The sequence below is a fragment of the Xenopus laevis genome, chromosome 7L, assembly GCF_017654675.1.
Source record: "Xenopus laevis strain J_2021 chromosome 7L, Xenopus_laevis_v10.1, whole genome shotgun sequence".
In the NCBI taxonomy this organism is placed as follows: domain Eukaryota; kingdom Metazoa; phylum Chordata; class Amphibia; order Anura; family Pipidae; genus Xenopus; species Xenopus laevis.
In genome coordinates, this window is record NC_054383.1 from 86,349,297 (window position 1) to 86,373,382 (window position 24,086).

Below are 24,086 nucleotides of genomic sequence, written 5' to 3' on the forward strand. Positions count from 1 at the left end.
TGGGAATCGCTCGTAGCCTACTAGAATAAACGACGCTAAGCAACAGTAATACATGCATTTACAAAACTACTAATGGCGTTTTTTTTACATAAACGCTGAACAAGCTTAATGGGAGTACCAATATGGCGACGCACGTTGAAACGCCGCAGAAGAAGCAGCGCCCTCTTGTGCCTGGGAGTGGCTAAAACCACTTCTGTCTTGCTTCACTGTCTTGCCGGGGAGGTCATTGAGAAAGGAGATAACCGAGGCCTAGAGCGTGCCCTCCACAGTAATGCTCCGCCTGTGCCTAAGGTTCCGCGCTCCGGCTCGGTCTGTTTTATCGGGCCGGAGTCAAGCTACGTCAGCGGGTCGGTACCGAAGGCTTCACGTGGGACCTGGGAACCGGCTGAGAGGCTTGGTCGGGTCTCCGGCAAATGTTCCACTGCTAAAGGGAGCTTGGAGACAGGGAACGGCCTCTGGAAAGAGATGGTACAGCCTACCTCCCCACCAGAAGGTAACGTGCCAGTGCGGGAAGCGGTGATAAGGGCAAATAGCACCACACTGGAAATGACTGGGGCAGCTAGAGCTCTGGGGCTGTTTGACCTAGGGGCTCAGGGTAGGTGGCACATAACCAGTTAGTTATGTAATCTCCTCAGATGCACTGCCACAGCTGCTGCACCTCCTCTTGGCAAAGAGACTTGCTAATCGTGCAGGCCACAATTAATATGAATTTAATCATGGTTTTATTCTGTTAGCCCTCCTCCTCCTCCTGAAGGTCAGTATCTACAGTTGCCTATATGGGAATGAGTAGCAAATTATAGTCATGCCCTGTGCTGTCTTACCCTGCTTTACTGCCCACCTGTTTAAATAAGATTGCTACAAGAGTATGAAACTATAACAACCCTACATCCCTACAAAGTGCTCAATTCCAACATGCCCAGCCTCATATTTCACGTGGGCTCTGCCATTTAAAGTACATAAAGGCCCAGACAGACCCAGTATAAAGTACAGGTCAATGGAGATTTACAGCAGCCCCCGTGGCATCTATACAGATTGCCAGTTCTGGGCCATTATGACTCTTGCCGCATTTGACTTTTATACACATAGCACGTAGCCTTAGATCAGTGATCCCCAACCAGTAACTCATGAGCAACATGTTGCTCTCCAACCCCTTGGATGTTACTCCCAGTGGCCTCAAAACCGCTGCTTATTTTTGAATTCCTGGCTTGGAGGCAAGTTTTGGTTGCATAAAAACCAGATGTACTGCCAAACAGAATCTCAATGTAGGTTGACAATCCACATAGGGGCTACTTAATGACCAATAACAGCCCTTTTGGCACCCCGGGAACATTTTTCATGCTTGTGTTGCTCCACAACTTCTTTTCTTTCTGAATGTTGCTCACAGGTTCTAAAGGTTGGCGATCCCTGCCTTATATGATAGGGTAAATGCTGAACAACAAGCTCTAAATGCAATAGTAGGTCTAAACATTTGGGGCATATTTATCAATGGGTGAATTATTATTAAGTCAGAAATCTTAGATGGATTAAGTGAACCAAATTAAGCAGAATGCGACATATAGTCCTTTGTTTATGGATTTCATACACAGTGCTCATTGCATGATCGTCATATCATCAATGTTGTTTTGAATCAGTTATTTCTAGTAAAAGGTTGTGGTTCTGGTGCAGTTTGTATTGACCCTTATCTTGCACTGGTGAAACCACAGTAACAGCACATATTGGCAGCACATTTTGAAAAGCCATGTCCAAAAATGTCTGTAAAGCTGTAAAATGTACAAGCACAATAATTTTACACTACCAAACCTGGAAAGTGTCACAAATACATGCAATAGGGGTTTTAATGCTCATCACAGCTCAGAGGCCGCATTGGGCACTAAAACCTGTCCAGATCTTTAATCCTTAAGCAAATGACACATGAAATAGAAATATGAAAAAACAGTAATCACTGTTATTGTTTGTTAAATATGTTCCTTCATAAATCAGCTCTTCGTCCATTGTATGTGAAAAATGTGTATTGTGCTGCTTGATCACATTAGATATCTAAAAGGGTTATTCACCTTTAAATTAACTTTTAGTTTGAAGTAGAGCGTTATCTTCTGAGACAATTTCCATTTGTCTTTCATCTTTTATTTGTGGCTTTTGAGTTATTTAGCTTTTTATTCAGCAGTTTCCTATTTCCTAGTCCAAATTATCCTATCAACCATTCATTGATTTGAATGAGAGACTGGAATATGAATAGGACAAGGCCTCAACATAAAGATGAGTAATAAAAAGTAGCAATAACAACACATTTGTAGCCTTATTGAACATTTGTTTTTAGGTGGGGGCAGTGACCCTCATTTGAAAGTGGGAAAGGGTCAGAAGAAGAAGGCAAATAATTAAAAAACCTTAAAAAAATAAATAAAAGAAGAACAATTGAAAAGTTGCTTAGAATGGGCTATTCTATAACATGCTAAAAGTTCACCACTTTGAGATTTTGCTGTTAGTGGTTTCGGGGTAGTCCAGTAGGTGAGTCTGTAGATCCATCAGTAAAATAACAGAAGGTGGCGCATGCTTGGCTGCTCGCATACCAACTTATTGACTTGTACGACAGGGTGTCTGGTGAGCCAGCAATCAGTTGGCAGCATGTATTGTTTGGGTATTTCATGCAGAATTGGAGTATAGTTAGTATCTGTCCCTAAAACTTAATCGGCTGGTTTTAAACCCTTGGTTAAAAGTTTTGATGACTTCCAGTGGCATTCAGTTTCAGCTGAGCTTAACCTTAGTCTGTAGCTAATATCACATGCAGGGCAGCCTACTGGGGTAATATTTCCAGGTTAAATTCAGATTTTAATGTGTATTTATTCTGCAAACGTTTCAGAATCTCATTAATTATCTCTACATTGCTGTCTAAATCTTTTCTGTTCAATTGCAAGCTTTTCAGCTTGCTCTGTATACTTGGTCTTTGCCCATTTAGCTCTTGTATGTCACATCTGATTAATTCCTCATGGCTTCCTTAGTGTAATGGTATAATGAGCTGTTGAGTATGTTGGAATGCCTCCTTGCATAATTCTCACTCCGGTATTGAAACCAGTGCAGTTTTTTTTTGACCCAAATTAAGTTGGAGAATGAACTTTGTGATAAAATTATTGGTTTGGAAACATCTATACCCCATCCTAAACTGAATGGGACCACATTGCCCTCACTGGTAAAAAGCATGCTAATGATGGGATTTACAAGTGTGCAAAATTAGAATTACTGACCTATGGACGTAGTAAGTGATTTGATTTTGATAAAGCTACCATTTTTGTGGACTCTTCCTCACCTGATCTGTGAAAGTCTCGTTTACCAATATAGATCTTCATGAATGGGCAAAAAATAAGCCATTTTTTAACCATCTTTGGATCATATTTATTAGAGAAAAAAAACAGCATACCCTTCAATTGGTAAACAGTTATTTAATCTCACCATACACTGAATTGGATTAAACTATGCAGTAAAACATACAGTTCGTTTTGCATTCAACATGCAGGCCATCAGCTCACCTGAAAGGTGAAAAGTTGTGATTAAGCCAAGGCTATTGAACTACAGGATTTTTGTTCAGTTCATCATCCGTATGTACATGTTCAACATATAAGAGTCGGTATCTCTCCACAACTTTAAATGCAAATGTTTACTTTGTACAAGGCTGTAGAATTAGGAGTGAAATTAGATAACCATTTTCGGCTGGCACTTGGTATGTTCTCACTGAAAACATGCCTATATTGTATTGTACACCATGCTATTCTATCATTTCTTTTGACAGTGTGATGTTAATGCTAGCGAAATACAGTTGTACTTTAAAGGTAATATTTTTTTTGCTATGTCTGTAAACCATTTATGAGCAAATGTTTGTGTTTGTAGGTGCCTTTGCCTGCCTTGTCTCCCACAATGCAGATGGGAACCATAGCTCGCTGGGAGAAGAAAGAAGGTGATAAAATTAACGAAGGGGATCTAATAGCTGAGGTAAGGATTAATATTTTAGATGAAATCTTTAGTGTAGAGTGGGCATAACTCTCCTTTACATGAGGACATCTACAGAATACAGAGCTCTGTTTGGCTCAAAATGTGCCTTTATTACAACTTTTTCTTTATAACTTATAAGTTAGGGTAGAACTACATGGGCGTTTTGAATCAGATACCTTCTGTTCCAAAGCGAGGGAGCACATTTGTCAAATCGCTGAATCTAATGTAAGTAATAGGAATGTCGGACATTTTTGCATAGTGCATCCTCCACGACTGTCAGATGAAGATGTAACATGCAGCGTTTGCATCCGACACAGTTGTGTCGTGTCGGATACACGCTGCGACAATGTCCGACATTCTTATTACTTACATTAAATTCAGTGCTTCCTCGCGTCGGAGAGGAAGGTATCCGATTCAAAACGCCCATGTAGTTCTACCCTAAATCAAATTAAACGTTATCAGCAATAAGTTAAACAACTCAATACATTTTGGATTCATTCCCAGTTCAGGTGTGGGTGGGCCTTGGGGCTGTGCTGGTTTATCAAAACCAAAACAAAAAAAAAAGCTGGATTTGAACTGGCTCACACTTCTGCTGAACAATTCAACTGAATATGGCTTATTAGGTTAGTGAAATCTGGCAATCTGAAAATGAAAAAATGTGCTAATATCTATATTATTGTTTCCGTAATATTTGGTCATGAATCCCATGTGTAGTCTGCTACACATTCAGATTCAAAAATGCCCCAAGTTAAGATAACTTCTCATGGGTATCCAGTTAATGACTACCATTTTCACACAAACATCGGGAATCATGGTAAAATAGTATGCAAACGTCTCATTTAGTCTTTTCTCTTTGTCTTTCTCCTGCTCTCTTTTATGTTGCCCTCAGTAATACTGTATGGAATATCAGACTTTGCTTGCCCTTTACAAATGAATGCGACAACCATGATGCACAAATACAGCAGGGAAACACGTCAACGGGTTTCTCAGTAAATCTATTTCTAATGGGGCTATTGACATAAAATTACACCAAATTTCAGTAACGACCCAAGAAATCCACACACACAAATAAATCAAAACAAATAAATCCATAGATGAAGTTATGTGTAATAAAGTGGAATGGCACAGAGAATAAGTATTGAGCACGCTTACTGAAATTTATTTAATACTTGGTAGAAAAGCCTTTGTTGGTAATGACGGCTTCAAGATGCCTCCTTTATGGAGAATGTATGGCGGGCTTAGGGTGAAATGAAGTTCTTTGTACTTCCGGATTACGGCCCAAATGGTGCTCACTGGAACATTCAGAAGCTTAGAAATACATCTGTAAGCGATGCCAACAGTATGTTTTGCAGCAATTAGGTTCTTACGGTCTTGAGAGAGCTCTTTGCTTTTACCCATCGTGAGATGTTTTTTTAGATGATACCTAGGTAATGAGAAGCCTTTTTATAGGCCATCATTTAAGACTAAACCACCTGATTAATTTGCGCTGATGGGAGTCAGGATTTCTTTCTAAAGGCTCTTACAGACGAGTGTTTTTAGCTGTGCTCCCCTACGTTCCGGTTTCATGCATTTGGCCGCAGGGGAGCGCAGAAGTAGACGCAATGAATTCTTTTCAATGGGGCTGTACTCACACAGACGCATGTAAGCGCCGAACGCAGGGTGGGACACAGCTTGTTGCATTTTTTCTGCCTTCGGTGCTTACATGCGTCTGTGTGAGTACAGCCCCCATTAAAAAGAATTCAGTGCGTCTACTCCTGCGCTCCCCTGTGGCTGAACTCATGAAATCGGAACGCAGGGGAGCGCAGCTAAAAACGCTCCCCTGTAAGAGTCCTTAATACTTACAGATTTCAGCAGGTTTCTTGACTTTCCATTCCTTTTTGCTCCCACTTTTATTCAGGTTTTCAGTACTTTTTCCCTGTGTCATTCCATTTTATTACACATAACTTAATTTATGGACTTATTTGTTTTGATTTCTTTTTATGTGTGTATTACTTGAGTTGTTACCGACATCTGCTGTAAATTTTATGTTAATAGCCCCATTACAAATAGATTTACTGAGAACCATTGACATGTTCAATACTTATTTTCACTGCTGTATAATGCAGATTGGGTAATTACAGCAGTAGATGGCAGCCATGATTATATAGTGTATTTTGTTTTTCTGATGCTTAGGTTGAAACTGACAAGGCCACTGTCGGTTTCGAAAGTCTGGAGGAGGGTTATATGGCTAAAATCCTTGTGGCAGAAGGAACAAGGGATGTGCCCATTGGTTCAGTTATTTGTATTACTGTGGACAAGTGAGTATAAAATGGCAAAAGGCTTACGGCACTGTATAACATGCCTTTTAGTGGGACTTGTTATTCAGAATGTTTAGGACCTGGGGTTTAATGGATCTTTCTGTAATTTGGATCCCAATACCTTAAGTTTGTTAGAAAAGATTAGTAACATTAAATAGTAACATTAAATAAACCCAATAGGCTGGTTTTGCTGCTATGGATTAATTATATATTAATTTGAATCCAGTACAGTGTACTGTTTTATTATTACAGAGAAAGGGCAAATCATTTTTTAAAAATTGGTTTATTTGGATAAAATGGAGTCTATGGGATATGGCCTTTCCGTAATTCAGAGCTTTCTGGATAACCGGTTTCCAGATAACCTGTACAGGGATAGGAAATTAATTTTTATTTCACAGTTTTATGCCAACTTCATATATGAGTTGTATATGGATGCCTTTCTTTGTAGCCAGTGTCATTGTATTCATTATTAATTTGTTTGTCTTAACCATCTGGCTGAAAATGCAAAAGTTCTTTTGTGCCAAAATGGTCAATGCATTACAGTTCATATGATTTATTTTGGCATTTAGCTAACCATAGAAGTCATTACATACATCTCTGCACTTTTAAGCCATATACATGCATGGGAAATGGCCTTTAGGAAAGGTATAATCACTGTAGTAACTACTAAGCACGGGACCCCCCAGCAGAAAATGGACCTTCCCCGTGTCTGCTTCCTCTATTGTTGCACCTTTGGGGATGATCACCTTCCATCTCTGCACTAGATTATTGGAAGTGTCCTTGACTTATTTTGAACAGCCCATTTCTTTTACATCGAGAAGGGGTTTTTCACCTTTGAATTGACTTTTAGTATCATGTAGAGAGTGATATTGTGCAATTGGTTTTCGTTTTTGATTATTTTTGGTTTTCGAGTTACTTAGCTTTTTATTCAGCAGCTCTACAGTTTGCAATTTCAACAATCTGGTTGCTAGGATCCAAATTACCCTAGCAACCATGCATTGATTTAAATAAGAGACTGGAATATGAATAGGAGAGGGCCCCAATAAAAAAAATCAGTGATAAAAAGTAGAAAAAAAAAAAATAAAACTGTATCTTTATAGAGCATTTGCTTTTAGATGGAGCCAGTGACCCCCATTTGAAAGCTGGAAAGGGTCAGAAGAAGAAGAAGGCAAATAATTTAAAAACTATAGAAAATAAATAAGAAGACCATTTCAAAAGTTGCTTAGAATTGGCCATTCTAAAACATACTAAAAGTTAACTTAAAGGTGTACCACCCCTTTAATAGTTATGCTTAATAAATATATGCACTTTGAAAAAGGCTGTGGGAGCAGCTGAAATGTCATTCAATAAATATTGTTAGATGCTTAAGACCTGTGAGTGCAGCTCCTTTTGAACATATTACATTTTGTCTGATACGGTCCTGCACCCAGGCAACTACATTGTTTATGTAGACGTGAGTGCCTGCTTCACAGTAGTTATATGTATATATTATTTTTATCTTAAAGGAAAGAAAGAGAAGAAAGGATGACCCATACAACTGCACACTCCCACCTCGACGACGGGAGAGTGCAGTTGTATGGGTCATCCTTTTTTTCTCTCTCTTTCTCTTATGTGACTTTCTCACTTGACCCTGCACACCATCTTGTGTTTCTCATTTTGATGGAAGGTGCCTCTGCTTCTTTTACCTTACGCATTATTTTTATTTTAGGGCAGAATTTATTGATGCTTTTAAAAATTACACATTGGACTCCGCAGCAGCAGCTTCTCCAAGTGTGGCAGCTGCTACCCCATCACCACCTCCTCAGTCTGCAGTTCAAGCCCCTGGTAGCACTTACCCCAACCATATGAAAGTAAGTGATTTCATCTCATAAAAACTAATGTTTTTATTTATACTTCATCAAGACTTAGAGTGACTGGTGAAAGAACAGTGTGGAGCGCAGAAGCCTAACAGATAATTTGTGTACTCACACACACACACACACTCACTCACACTCACTCCAACTGTTCAGCATTGAGATGGGTGCGTTAACTTTTTATGACAAATTAATTCATTATATCAAATATTGAATCCAGCGGAGTCGCACCCCAGAGGTCTAAAAATATTAAAACGTAGCATTTATAGTCTTAACGAAGGGGTCAAAACGTTACATCACAAGACTTGAATAAACACGCAGGGGTCCGCCCCGCTTCACCTGCTGTCGAGTATCTGGTGATTCTTTTTGCTCTCATGTATATTGGAGAGGTGCCGACCTCTCTTCCGGACACCAAGCTAAGTAATTGGAGAGGCTGGTGAATCAGGAACCTTTGTTTTACGTTATAAAAAACGTATCAGCAACAGTCAATATATCTGCAACAGTCTCGGAAAGCGTTCTCATCTGTAAAGAAAAAATATCACGTTTCGGGGGCTGACTGCTCCCTTTTGCAAGTGTTCCTCCGTTGAAGCTCAAAAAGTCCAAACAGTTTTTCTCTAATTGTTGCGCATCTACATATGGACGAGTCCGTGCCATCTATGACTCTGACAGCATGACGTAAATAACGTCACTCCATCGTAGCAGTCAATCGCGCAGAGACTTCCATGTACCGCGCTGGTTTAAAGCCATTTTGTTGGTAGGCAGTCTATTAGCAGATCACATACAAGTACATGTGATCTGCTAATAGACTGCTTTCTGAGATTGTTGCAGATATATTGACTGTTGCTGATAAGTTTTTATAACGTCACAATAAATAACAATAAATGCTACATTTTAATATTTTTATACCTCTGGTGTGCGACTCCACTGGATTCAATGTTGGCTTATGTTGTTGTTTTGTTTTTTTTAGCAAGCACTTTGTTTTTTTGCCTTTTGTATGCAGAATGTCTCCCTTCTATAAGCCTTTAATTTTTCTCTGTTGTTAGATTTGTCTGCCTGCACTTTCTCCGACCATGACCATGGGTACAGTGCAAAAGTGGGAGAAGAAAGTTGGTGAGAAGCTCAGCGAGGGAGACCTTTTGGCTGAAATAGAGACGGACAAAGCTACCATAGGTAGTTACAGTTGTGTGCATTGTCATATAATATTCCAAATGTTACATGCCTTCGGTTTTGTGATTGCCGTTATTTGTTGGAAGTATTGGTGGATATGTAATTTTAAAACAGTGCTAGATTAGCAATTTAAAATAAATTTTATATATAGGTGTGGGACCTGTTATCCAGAATATTCAGGACCTGGGGTTTTCCAGATAATGGGTCTTTCCATAATTTGGATCTTCATACCTTAAGTCTACTAGAGAATCATGTAAACATTGAATAAACCCAATAGGATTGTTTTGCTTCCAATAAGGTTTAATTGTATCTTAGTTTGGATCAAGTACAAGATACTGTTTTATTATTACAGAGAAAAAATTTGGATTATTTGGATAAAATGGAGTCTATGGGAGACGACCTTTCCGTAATTCAGCGCTTTCTGGATAATGGGTTTCCAAATAACGTGTCCCATACCTGTATTGTAAGCTCTTATGCATACGTATAGAAACTGATCCGCACACACTCAATGTTTGGTGGCTAAATAAAAGGGGATACTCCCCGACTGCATTAACTTGAGTGTGTGCGGATCCGTTTCTATATGTATGCGTTGCTAGGGGACCCAGCCGGGTCGACGGAAGAACGCACCACCATTGCAGGACTGGTGAACTACAGGTGTGCGGTAAGAAAAATTACATTGTTAGCTATGTCCTTTTTATAAAATAGAAAACTTTTGCTCCAGAACCAATCCTTCAGTAGTTTGATGTTGTTTGGAGGTTGTTGTTCCTGCAACATAGACTATAGAGTGTAAAGGCAATCACTTACCATGCATACAACATATTTCTGTTTACATGTTTTATTGATAAATATATATGGTAGCTGCAATACTGCATAAAATAATGTGCCATTATTATATACAATGGTGGGAAAAACTATTTGCCCCCTTCCTGATTTCTTATTCTTTTGCATGTTTGTCACACTTAAATGTTTCTGCTCATCAAAAACCGTTAACTATTAGTCAAAGATAACATAATTGAACACAAAATGCAGTTTTTAAATGAAGGTTTACGTTATTAAGGGAGAAAAAAAACTCCAAATCTACATGGGCCTGTGTGAAAAAGTGATTGCCCCCCTTGTTAAAAAATAACTTAACTGTGGTTTATCACACCTGAGTTCAATTTCAAAGGTTATAAAGCCATTTCTAAAGCTTTGGGACTCCAGCGAACCACAGTGAGAGCCATTATCCACAAATGGCAAAAACATGGAACAGTGGTGAACCTTCCCAGGAGTGGCCGGCCGACCAAAATTACCCCAAGAGCGCAGAGACAACTCATCCGAGAGGCCACAAAAGACCCCAGGACAACATCTAAAGAACTGCAGGCCTCACTTGTCTCAATTAAGGTCAGTGTTCACGACTCCACCATAAGAAAGAGACTGGGCAAAAACGGCCTGCATGGCAGATTTCCAAGGCGCAAACCACTTTTAAGCAAAAAGAACATTAAGGCTCGTCTCAATTTTGCTAAAAAACATCTCAATGATTGCCAAGACTTTTGGGAAAATACCTTGTGGACCGACGAGACAAAAGTTGAACTTTTTGGAAGGTGCGCGTCCCGTTACATCTGGCGTAAAAGTAACACAGCATTTCAGAAAAAGAACATCATACCAACAGTAAAATGTGGTAGTGTGATGGTCTGGGGTTGTTTTGCTGCTTCAGGACCTGGAAGACTTGCTGTGATAGATGGAACCATGAATTCTACTGTCTACCAAAAAATCCTGAAGGAGAATGTCCGGCCATCTGTTCGTCAACTCAAGCTGAAGCGATCTTGGGTGCTGCAGCAGGACAATGACCCAAAACACACCAGCAAATCCACCTCTGAATGACTGAAGAAAAACAAAATGAAGACTTTGGAGTGGCCTAGTCAAAGTCCTGACCTGAATCCTATTGAGATGTTGTGGTGGCATGACCTTAAAAAGGCGGTTCATGCTAGAAAACCCTCAAATAAAGCTGAATTACAACAATTCTGCAAAGATGAGTGGGCCAAAATTCCTCCAGAGCGCTGTAAAAGACTCGTTGCAAGTTATCGCAAACGCTTGATTGCAGTTATTGCTGCTAAGGGTGGCCCAACCAGTTATTAGGTTCAGGGGGCAATTACTTTTTCACACAGGTTTGGATTTCTTTTCTCCCTAAATAATAAAAACCCTCATTTAAAGACTGCATTTTGTGTTTACTTGTGTTATCTTTGACTAATAGTTAAATGTGTTTGATGATCAGAAACATTTTGTGTGACAAACATGAAAAAGAATAAGAAATCAGGAAGGGGGCAAATAGTTTTTCACACCACTGTAGGTCAGGAGTCCCCAGCCTTTTTCACCTGTGAGCAACATTCAGATTTAAAAAGATTTGGGGAGCAACACAAGCAGAAGCATGCCAAATAAGGGTTGTGATTGGCTATTTGGTAGCCCCTGTTTGGACTGGCAGCCTACAGGAGGTTCTGTTTGGCAGTACACTTGGTTTTATACAACCAAAACTTGGCTCCAAGCCTGGAATTCAAAAATAAGCACCTGCTTTGTGGATACTGAGAGCAACATGTTGCTCATGATGCTACTGGTTGGGGATCACAAAAAGAAAATTGAAATTCACAGTTATATGTAGCTTTGTTTTTTTGAGAAATTATGATCTTCAATCCATTGTATGTATAAGCAGGACAATGTATGTCTGTTTGGTCAATGAAATGCCCAAAGCCACAACTGCCCTTCAGCAGTAAAGATCTGTATACCGGTATATTATACAAGTCTTATTAATTATGAGGCCTGCTGCCTAATCTACTCTGCCAATGTTTTGATAATCTTTGACAACCACTAAAGTTGGACTCTTAACAGCAGCCCAAAGCCCACTGAACATGTGCATTGTCTCTAGACACTCAGAAGGTGACTTAATGTGGACCTGTCACCCAGACATAAAAATCTGTATAAGTCCTTTTCAAATTAAACATGAAATCCAAATTATTTTTTTTTATTAAAACAAATATTGCCTGCCACTCCTCTAGACATAGAGGCGGTGCAAGCAATTACTTTCACTTTCCATTCAGCACTGCTCCCCTACATTCCCCCAGTTCTCTTATCCATTTAATTGTGTAACCAGTACATGGGGGTGGACATCAGGTCCCCCATTCTGGTGCATAAACAAGATTCTGAGATGATGCAAGGCTTGTCTTAATAACTGTGTCCACAAAATGGCTCCTGCCTGCTTGTTCAAATTATGAGTTCCCAGACTGATGGAAGCAAGATTCAAATAATTTATACAGTGTAATTAGTTAATTTTGCTTTATTAACATGATAAAATATGATTTGGGATCATTTTTTTTGGGTGACGGGTCCCCTTTAAGATCATAAAATGTGGAGCTGTTGTGGGAAACTTTGAACCTCTGAGCTGGTACAGCGAGTTCAGAAATAAAATACAGCATATCTAGCTATAAACTTTTTAGGCTTTAGTTCTTCTTTAATCTAAATATACAGATATTTAACTGATCTTGATAAGTCTCTTTTTGATTCAAGGATTGTAACCTTATGTAACTGCCCAAGTACTTTGTATAGATATGTAAAATGTAAAGCTAAAATGGTCACAGGGTAGTAATATTTTGTAGATATCTATGTGGCTGTACACAGCCTTTGTGAATATTTGTGCTGCTTTCATTATCTCTCTTTTTTGTCTCTCACACGAAGGATTTGAAGTGCCAGAAGAAGGTTATTTGGCTAAAATTCTTGTCGCAGAAGGCACACGTGATGTACCCTTGGGCACACCTCTTTGCATTATTGTGGAGAAAGAGTCTGATATTAGCAGCTTTGCAGATTACAAAGAGTCAACTGGAGTAGTTGATATTAAACCTCAGCATGCACCTCCCACTCCGGTAAGCAAAAGTCAAACATATTTATTATGTGTGCTTCAAGGGGTTGTGAACAGTTCCAGGTTTTATTAGGACAGTGTCACTTTGACTATATAAACCCTTGTGTTCTTCATATTTTCTAAGGTGGCTACCCTCCAACTCGCTGCTTACTAACCCTTGTCCCTCTCCAGTGCGGCTTGAAGGAGTGCACCTTTGTAAATAATGGCATGCGTAGGCACAGGGCTTTTGTTCATTGGCTGAAGGATAAATATAAACCGTGTCTCAGCCTATCAGAACATTGCCGGTAGCTGCAACCATAAGGGCATGTGACAACTTTGATATTATCTACTAAACTCTGTGCACTTGTTGAAAAAATTCTGATGTACATGGTTGGTACTGGGCATTGATGAAAAATAGACAAGAATACCCAGGGGGCTGAATATGAGACATGATATCGCCTATTTATATTGACAAATATTATATATATCTATTTGCTTAGTATGTCTAGATAGTGTTGTGTTCACAAGTGTACATTGGTATTTTTGTCTACCAGCTTCACAACACCTTCCCACACTCTTTTAAAACTGACTGCAAGCATTTTTACTCTCCATATCGCAGTCACACATATTTCCTCATAGGACAAGCATGGTAAACAACAATAAATAAAATACTAGGACACAGAATTCTTTTTGAACAAAGTATTTTTTTTATTGCATGTCATTTTCACATATTGTTTTTATTGAGATGAATAAATTGTGTTTAACTGTAATATTCTGGTGAGCCCAACAGGGGTCGCTATATTTATATTATATGGCCATTTGGCTATCACGGTATGTTTATGATTAAGGAATTGATTCCCAAAACGCGTAAAGTGTACAAATTTTGCAGATTACTGCAATAAACCTGCCTTCCTTTTACTGGAGTGCTGTCTTTTTCCTTGGCTTTGATTATTGATGAAAAATAGACTATACCACAATACAGTGTATTTTGCTTCAATGCCCAGTGCCAACTTGGCACCACAGAAAACTATTAAAGTGTACCTGTCTCCCAGATATAAAATGCTGTATAGTAAAAATTATTTTCAAATTAAACAAGGAATCCCAACTTTTTATTTTATGAAGACACCCAAGCCAACCCAATTTTAGCTGTCAATCATGTATTGGCTTCCCTATGTCTATGCTTCAGGTATAGCAATTCCTTTCACATTCCATAATTTCTAGATGTTACTGTCCCCTCACATGCCCCTGCTCTTTTCGCTGTCTATTATTGCGCAGCCTGTGTCTGGGCATGGGCATCAGGTCCCCCTTTCTAGTGCATACACTCGATTTTGTGTTGATGAAGGAAACATGATTTAACAATTTACAGTATTAAGTATTCCAGCAACATCAGCAATGAGGTCTCTGCTCTGCCTACCACACTCCTGTGCCCTTCTAGAGCACAGAATGCTGCAGTGACTATGCACAAATTAACTTGTTACATCATCATAGTCAAACTATAGGTAAATTGCACACAGTGTTAAACTGCAACATCAGGTTTTAATGGGCAATATGATATTTTGATTTTGCTTCTCTCTTTTAAGACTGCAGCTTCAGTGCCTGTTCCTCCAGTAGCAGTGTCTACCCCTGCTCCTACACCCAGTGCTGCTCCCTCAGCTCCCAAAGGAAGGGTGTTTGTAAGTCCTCTTGCCAAAAAGCTAGCTGCTGAAAAAGGAATTGATATAAAGCAAGTGAAAGGTGAGCATGTTGAATGGCACGTTTGAATGGCACATCTCTGTAGAAAGAATGTTTCTTGACTGGATCCCTAATCACACTGACTTCAATAATTACTAAGTATAAACCGATATATCTGAGATGTCCAACTTAGTAGATTTATCATGTTTTTATTTTTAGATGGTTACAAAAAAATAATTTATCTTTGTCAGTCTGAGGAATCTGCAGATGTTCTTTAAATGCAGTATTTATCCTTCTTAGAATTTGAAAGTGTTGAACTGTTCCTTAGCTGTATTAGCTTTGTCTTGCTTTATGTTAAAAGCAGTCACCTTCTTTAATTTGCATCCTTAATGTCTAATTAGAACAAGTATTGGATCTGTTATACGGAAACTCAATATCCAGAAAGCTCTGAATTACAGAAAAGCCTGTCTCCCATAGACTTTTTTTTTTTCCCAAATAATCCACATTTTTAAAAACTATTTCCTTTTTCTCTGAAAAAACAAAACAGTACCTTGTACTTGATCCCAACTGAGATAATTTCTCCTTGTTGGAGGTAAAACCAACCTATTGGGTTTATTTAATGTTTATATGATTTTCTAGTAGGTTTAATATATGAACATCCAAATTATGGAAAGATCCAATATCAAGCAAACCCTAGGGCCTGAGCATTCTGGATAACCAGTCGTATACCAATGGTATCATTGCCACAAAGAGAAAGCATAAAGCACAGCTCTGCTGCTGTTTTTCTTTCAAAAGGAAATTTACTATAAAATCCTTTATTACCTTTGATACCTCTAGGTGAGAAATAGACCATAAATAAACTTATGAAAGAAAAACATGAAAGTTCTAAACAAAATTATTATGTAGGGGTGCCAGATTTTATCAACATTACAAACTATAAAATATATAGAAGTGTATGGAGTCTCTTGCAGCTATGGGACCATAAAATATCACTGGACCGTCCTACATTCTGCCCACAGGCCTTTAGTTGAGCAGCAATGCTCAAAATAATTCTTCATCTAATGCCTGAAGTGTTCGTCCGTACAAGTTGTACCTGCCTTGGGCTCAAATGTACAAAAAATGTCATAGACAACATATACTGTTAAGACACTGGTACTTTTAGCCTTTCCATGGTATTCATACATTTTTATTGCACAGGCAAGTTTTGAAGTCTTTTGGGGAATTAATTCCCAGAATAAAGCATTTAAGAGGCTAGTATAGTTTGCATATTCCTATTTTTGTTTAATTTTTATTGCCCTTTTGAATTTCAGGAAGTGGGCCTGAAGGAAGAATTACAAAGAAAGATATTGACTCATTTGTTCCTCCCAAAGCTGCTCCAGTAAGTCAATGTGTGTATTTATGTGTGTGTCTGTAATAATAATATTTTTATGCAGGTTGGTGGTAGTACGTTGTTCTGGTTCATTTATGCCTTAGGGGTTTCTTCGCGGCGACTAATCTCCCTGGTCTGCCTTCCGCCGGCTAAAATGTAAATCGCCTGGGGGCAGGCACACGGAACGCTTTGTTTTCCGAAGTCGCCTCTAATTGCCTCACGAGGAAACTTCGGGCGACTTGGAAAACGAATCGCTCCATGTGCCTCCCCCCAGGCAATCTGCCCATGTGGCCAGACCCTAAATGGGTAGTTCACCTTAAAATTAACTTAGAAACATAAGTAATAAAAAAACAGCAACAACTGTAATATTGTAGCCTCACAGAGCAATAGTAGTGGGGTCACTGATGCCGGTGACCCCATTTGAAAGCTGTAAAGAGGCAAAAGAGGAAAGCAAATCATTAGCAAACTGGAAACCAAATAAATAGTTGCTAAGAATGTGAACTACCCCTTTCCAACCATGTGCATTTGACAGTTTATGTGTAAATATATATTTTGGTACATTTTATTACATTAAATATTTTATATTCCCTTTTAACCCCCTTTTAATAGCATCAGACTTAATAGCAACGCCTTAAATATACAAAATGTGTAAAAAAAAAAACCTGACACATACATTTCCTATTTGGTCCTTCAGTTCTCTGGGCAATACTTGTTTAGACAGGACTGATCGACACTGTGGAGACTTTTGTGAGGGCCTGATATAGTGACTCAGGAGAGGCCTGAGAGTCTGAGCAGTGGTCTGTTATTGTTGTATGTGCTTTAGGCAGCTGGCCTTTAAGAACCCAGCAGACAGCTGTGCTTCTGTCAAAGAAGGAAAGTGTAAGCATATTCTTTTCAGATCTTACTACTAAATATATTAAATTGGAGGAAACTGCAGTTTGCTTGGATTTTGCCTATGCCCAGTTTGTGGCTCTCAAGCTACTGCTGACGTTTATTTAATAGTATCCCTTTTATACCACTAGTACAGGATGCTTCCATTCTACTGGATGGGAATGTGCTGGTCATTCTTGAACTATATTTTTTCTTAAAAAGTCAGTTATGTGCAACAAGCTACAAGACTTTCATATATTAGTAATGCTATTTTCTGAATTGTGCCTAATTCATACCAGGGACTGAATTCCTGTGATGAAACAAAGATTAGAAAATGTCTTTTATTTGCTTTTAGGCTCCAGTTGCAGCCCCAACACCTGCAGTTGCTGTACCATCTCCAGCTGTGGCTGCTGTTCCCAGTGGAGTCTTCACAGATGTGCCCATTAGTAATATTCGCAGGGTAAGCTAAATGTCATGAAAAGTCTGTGTTAAAGTGCCTGTTTGGATAAAGTGTATTTCAAGCAGATATGCGGGCAAGTGTTTCAGCAGCTGTTTCAGTTGCTACTGAAAATGTTCAAACAATCGTTTCACATCTGGTAACTTTTAAGAGGGAGCGGAGGTTTTTCAGATAATAAAATGAAAGAGCCATGTGACTATGGATAGTAAATAAGCTGCAACTGGGATTTCTTGTTTTTACCTGGGACACTTGTCTTTCCTTTTTTCGCCACTATTTCACTGTAATGCTGACATACTTACTTGATATAATGTTAAATATATCGGCTAAATGAAGGAGCAGTAACACTTTGCCCAAGATGTCAATATTTAATCAGTCATATTAAAGGACCACTAAACCCTAAAAATGCATAGGGGTTAAAATGCCATGTTTTAAAAACTAAACTTGTTGCACCAGCCTTAAGTTCCAGCTTCTCAATAGCCGCAATGATCCAGGACTTCAAGCTTGTCACAGGGGGTCACCATCTTGGAAAGTGTCTGTGACACTCACATGCTCAGTGGGCTCTGAGCAGCTGTTGAGAAGCTAAGCTTAGCGGTCGTCACTAATTATCCAGCAGAAAATGAGGTTGGCCTGTAATATAAGCTGATGCTATAGGGCTGATTATTGAATTCTGATGCTAATTGCACTGATTTCTGTGCTGCCATGTAGTAAATATCCATATTAATTACTAATCAGCCTTATATTGTGACATTTCTATTTTGTATATCCAGTATATTGTGAGTCAGTCCCTAAGTTCAGTAAGTGACAGCAGTACAGAGCATGTGCAGTGAGTCCGCAGAAAATAAGATGGAGAGCTACTGGGGCTTCTTTGGAGACACAGATCTTTACTGCTAATGGCCTTTGGTTGCCGTGGGCTGGTACAGAAGTCCAAAACATAATGTACAACATTTCTAACCTACTTCTTTAGTTTAACTTTCCTTGTCCTTTAAGACTTACACTGGACTCTAGCCAGTACTAAAGTTAGGGACCCAGCCGCAAAAATGAAAAAGGTGAGACGATGGTAAAAATCATGCTGAGCATTGCAGATTGCACAGTGGCCTTGGCAAGAAGGAGGAGCAAATCAGATGTAAATTTTGGTTATTTTGCACAGACACAGGTTTTTATTTTGTGGGCCCAAGCCAAAAATTGGAATGCCAGTAAGACCAGCGATTGGTTGGCCACAGCACTGAGCCCTGAGATCCTGTTTAACTGCTGTTCTGCCACAGAGCAGAACACACTAGGACATAACAAGTACTGATTAGGGGAGTCCTATTTAAACAACATTTCTTGACAAATAATACTGTTTAGTGTAGTTTCCTGCTGTTGATTGGTTCTCTGTTCCTGCCATTTTAGGTCATCGCTCAGCGACTCATGCAGTCCAAGCAAACCATACCACACTACTATTTATCCATTGATATAAACATGGGGGAAATCACACAGTTGCGAAAAGAACTCAATGAGGTAAGATGTACAGTGAGACTACTAGAATGAACTGGTTTTTGCTTGGCAATGCTTCCTAGAGGTATATTTCATTTGCTGCTTATGTTCTTTGCCACAGTGGACATAGAGACAACAAATATGTGTGATTTATAGATGGAATGTCTCTGTTCCTGGCCTGTCTCTGTTTATGAAAGTGATTATATAAATGTTACTGTTGCATAAATGAAGATTTATAAATCTACACTTTATCAAAGGGAATCAAAGAAGTAGCAGTAGTTAACTTTTTGTGAGTATTCAAGTGTCTATGCTGCTCTTCTGGTATAAAAAAAAAAACAAGTGGAGAAAGAGGAGGGGAAATGTGCACTTTTTTTGATATTGTAATTTTTTTCCCCTTATAATATTGCATGTCTAGATGTGTAACGTGGAGGTAGATGGAAAACTGACAAAGAGTGTAAGACTGAAAGTGTTAATATTGCAATGACCTTATTCTACTGCTCTGGACAGGTTACCAAGGCTGACAACATTAAACTGTCATTTAATGACTTCATTATTAAAGCATCAGCTCTGGCATGTTTGAAGGTCCCAGAAGCAAACTCCTCCTGGATGGACACTGTAATTCGACAGTAAGTTTGCTTCTCTCTCTGTATGGAAAAGTGTAGTGGAAGAATATCAGAGATTGGTTACATTATTAGAAGTCCAACTAAAGCAGACCATTTGGCTTGTAGACACACGTCTGTTTACACAAAAACATGATTTGAAATAAAACAATTCTGTCATTGTGGAGTCTATAAATTGAAACAAGACAATATTGACTGGATTCACCAAGTGAGTTTAGAAACATTTAAAACAAGCATGGGATCCATTATCTGGAAGCACAGTATGCAGAGAGCTCCGAATTACATAGACTCCTTTTTCAATGTAATAATAAAACCGTACCTTGTTAATCCTTATGGGAAGCAAAACAATCCTATTGGGTTTTATTAATGATTAAATGATCTTAAGTAGACTTTAGGGATGGTGATCCAAATTATGGAAAGACTCTTTATCTGGAAAACCCCAGGTCCCGGAATCCTGGATAAAGGGTCCCATACCTGCACTATATTCAGGCCATCATTTAAAATATGTTACTAAAGTACTAACTTTGTTTATAATTTTGTAGTGGTCTCATTAAAGGGGTTGTTCACCTTCCTAACACTTTTTTCAGTTGAGTTGTTTTCAGATTGTTCTCCATAAAGACTTTTTTCAATTGCTTTCCATTTTTTACCAGTTTCCCAAAATGTAAGTTTAAAGTTTAATGTTCGTGTCTCTGTCTGGCAGCTCAGTAATTCAGGAGTATTCTGAACAGTTTAGTGTATTAATTCTAACAGCCACAGAGAATTCAACCCGTAATAATAAAAAAAAAACTCCTCCCCCCAGCCTACCTGCCCCCCCCCCCCCAAATGCCCCTAATATTTTACTCACCCCTCCTTGCAGATTCTGGCATCTGAGTTCACAGGCGCCATCTTCTTTCTTTGGTCTTTTTCAGAAGTTTCGGCGCATGCGCAGTTGGGGTACATTTTCGGTCCCGAACCACTGCGCATGTGCCGAAAGTCATAAAAATTTCTGGAAATTTTCGTGACTTTTGGCGCATGCGCAGTTGTTTGGGACTGGAAATTTACTCCAACTGCGCATTCGCCTATAATGCTGTCAAGACATGAAGATGGCTGCTGTGAACTCCAAGGCCGGAATCTGCACGGAGGGGTGAATGTATCAACTGAATGTATCAATTTAAAACAGTTACAGACTCAGCGCCCCCCTCCCTCCCCCATTGCTGCTTTAGAAAGTGAAAATTAAACTTTACACTTCAATATTAGAAAAAAAATTCACAAATAGAAAATAGAAAGTAATTGGAAAAAGTTTATTTCTGGTGAATAACCTGAAACCAACTAAACTGAAAAAAAGGATTTGAAGTTGAAAAACCCCTTTAAAGTAGACACTGTAATATTAGAAATCATCCTTTGCAAACCTCAAGATTGGCTATAGCATGCAGGAATGTGCTCGACTGGTTTCATGCTCTAAGTTTTGTATCTTTTTAGGCATCACGTGGTTGATGTAAGTGTGGCGGTAAGCACCCCAGTTGGTCTGATAACTCCTATTGTGTTCAATGCCCACATCAAGGGGCTGGCATCCATCAGCAAAGATGTGCTGTCTCTAGCAACCCGGGCACGAGAAGGCAAGCTTAAACCTCATGAATTTCAAGTAAGTTGATCAAAGTAATGAAAGGGATGTTACTATTAAAATACATACATGTTTATAATTATAGAATAGCATATTCCATATTTTCTTTAACAGTGATAACATGGTCTTGGAGCAGAAGCGTCACTAGAGGGGGGCGGGCCCTGGTGCGTGACGCACAGCCGGGCCCCGTCCCCTCCGAACGGCCGCATTTGGCTGCATTTGTCAGCGGCGCGCGGTCTGCCGGGGGGCCCTGAGGGGTTGCGGGCCCTGGCCTGCTCGCACCCCCTGCTCCCCCGGTAGTTCCGCCACTGTCTTGGAGACCTCTAACTGCTCTAGCTAATCATTGCCCAACGCTATAACCGTTTTTGTCTTTATAAACGAAGGGCTAAATGTAAAACATGTTGTAAATAACTCATATCAACCAATCAGCGGGTAGCATATACAGATCAGCTGACCTCTGATTGTTTGCTATAGTTTACTAGACCTGGACCAAATTGTGTGCATTTTTTATTACATTCCCCTGTAAGAACCATGTTTAAATACACTTTACTTTATGCACTGTACTACTGCAGGAAGTAAAAACCTGTTTATAAAAAATAAGGTAAATTATGGGATTGTTGTACTCCTCAAACAATTGTACATGGTAACGATCTTAATGCTTGTGCAATATATTTCTATAGTGTAGTCTGCTAGGTGCATGAGACCAGTCGTCAGATGTTAAGCATGTTTAATGAATAGTAACTGACTGCTAAAAGCAGTGTTCAAAATCAACCTGTGAACAGAGAATAAATGTAAATCATATACATGATTATTTACAAGCTTTTAGGGGCTAAGAGATACCATGCCCATTATATAAATATAATAACTGTTTTATGGTGGAGTTTTGGGATTTTTTTTGTATTTTAAATGAGTGTGACATACTATGCCAAGTTAACTGATCTCATGTTTCCCAATGGGGTCAGTATTGTGATCAATGCGTCTTTGCACTTTTCCTGAGGATCAGTGGTCTTCCAAGCAGATTTCAAAAATATCTTCTCTGGTCTGAAAACTAAGGCTATTTTTTCTTTCTTAGGGTGGAACCTTCACTGTATCCAACTTGGGAATGTATGGAATCAAAAACTTCTCTGCCATAATAAACCCGCCCCAGGCCTGCATCCTTGCTGTAGGAGGGTCAGAAAATAGATTGATACCTGCAGACAATGAAAAAGGGTAAGCAATAAGCACTTTTTAACCCCAGATGTTTGTAGGTACTCACCATTGTTGGTCATAGTAAGTGGAAACTTTGGAAAACGAAGCGCTCCGAGTGCCATCCCGCTGGCGATTTAAATTCTAGCCGGCAGGAAGGCAGTTTGGGGAGATAAGTCGGCGGGTGACTAAATCTCCCAGAATCTCCACGTGTGTTTCTATTGTTTCTCCAAGTTAATATTTTAAGTCGTTCTTTAATATACCTATTTGCTCGTTTAGGATATAGTTGGACTCCCTTTTACATTGGATTATTTCTAGCGTTGACTTGATTCGGGAATTCCAGCCTCTTTTGCAGGATCCTGACTCAACTGTCCAAAGATTAAAGTTCCAGTTACTTTAGAACACTGGGCATTCATTTTTTTTTTTTTTTTTTTTGGTGGATTTTTTGTCCATTTGTATAAGCAACTTAGGTTTAGATTCTGTTCAGGATTTGTAGATTTTGTGCATTGGTCAAAATGCCAAAGATAGTATACCATTATGGTTCTACTGCATACATGGAGCAGATGTGGCTTTGTTTAGACAACAGATATAAGATGAATGAACTCGGCATAGCTGAAAGCAAACACCACTGCTTCAAAGAAAATATTTTCACATGTATAGGATTGAAATAATTGGCATGTCAATTCATATGAACATGTTTCATTGTCTGGTGTTACTGCCTGAAATGATTCATGATGAAGAAAAGAATTGTGACTTCTCTATTTTACATAAAGAGATATTGTCTCTGCCCCTAACAAACATTTGCACTGTTCATGTTTCAGCTTTGACGTTGCCAGTGTGATGTCTGTTACTTTAAGCTGCGATCACCGTGTTGTGGACGGGGCAGTTGGAGCACAGTGGCTTGCTGAATTCAAAAAATTCTTGGAGAAACCAACGACAATGCTGCTCTAAATACAACACCTTCCACCTTCAGAGGATCAACAATTGCATATCCGAACAAGATATTTATATACGCCTGTCTGCGATGACTCCTAATAAACATGCATCATTCTTTTTTATTTAAAAGAACAACTGCAAAAAATAGCACCTTGTTTTTTTATTCTCTTAACTGTACAGAGCCATTGTTTCACTTCGGTAACTGTGTACATTTTTGACTGCAAATGCTGTGTTACATGTAAAACTGTCATCGATATACTAAAGATCTCCTTTTAAAGGTCAACATTTCCTTAACTTGACTGGAAAATAAATCAAGGGTCAGATTAAATAAAGAGGTCATCTGTATTTTTGATCGGATAATCTGTTTAAGGCTAGATCAAACTTGTTCACCTTTATTCTTTATGTAATTTCATCTGGTCTGTTACAGCTCTTATAAAAGATATTCAACAAACTTAATGGGATGTTGTGCAAATGTCAGTATTACATTTTGTCTCTTTTAATGACATGACTGCCATCCACATGTCAGTGAGCACACGGTGTAGATTTTGGAAAACCTGGTTTAGGCTTAAAATTTGTTAAACTGCCTTAGGTGGGTTAAAGGCTAGTTCACCTTTAAATTTACTTTTGCTATGATGGAGTGATATTCTGAGAACATTTGCAATTTGTCTTAATTTTGTATTTTTTATTATTTAGCTGTTCAGCAGCTTTCCAATCTGGAATTTCAGCAGCTGGTTTCTACCATCAA

At 39.0% G+C, this 24,086-nt stretch overlaps 1 protein-coding gene across 1 annotated transcript; it reads left to right on the forward strand.

Moving 5' to 3' along the window:
* Positions 1-237: 237 nt before the first annotated feature.
* Positions 238-23,660, forward strand: dlat.L (dihydrolipoamide S-acetyltransferase L homeolog). Its single transcript, NM_001088770.1, is given in 14 exon segments — positions 238-493; positions 3,880-3,981; positions 6,154-6,278; positions 7,987-8,128; positions 9,175-9,301; positions 13,001-13,185; positions 14,741-14,894; positions 16,142-16,209; positions 17,426-17,530; positions 18,917-19,024; positions 19,508-19,626; positions 21,079-21,241; positions 22,293-22,429; positions 23,227-23,660. Coding segments are annotated over 14 exon segments (1,887 nt in total). The 5' UTR covers positions 238-271; the 3' UTR covers positions 23,357-23,660.
* The last annotated feature ends 426 nt before the right edge of the window (positions 23,661-24,086 follow it).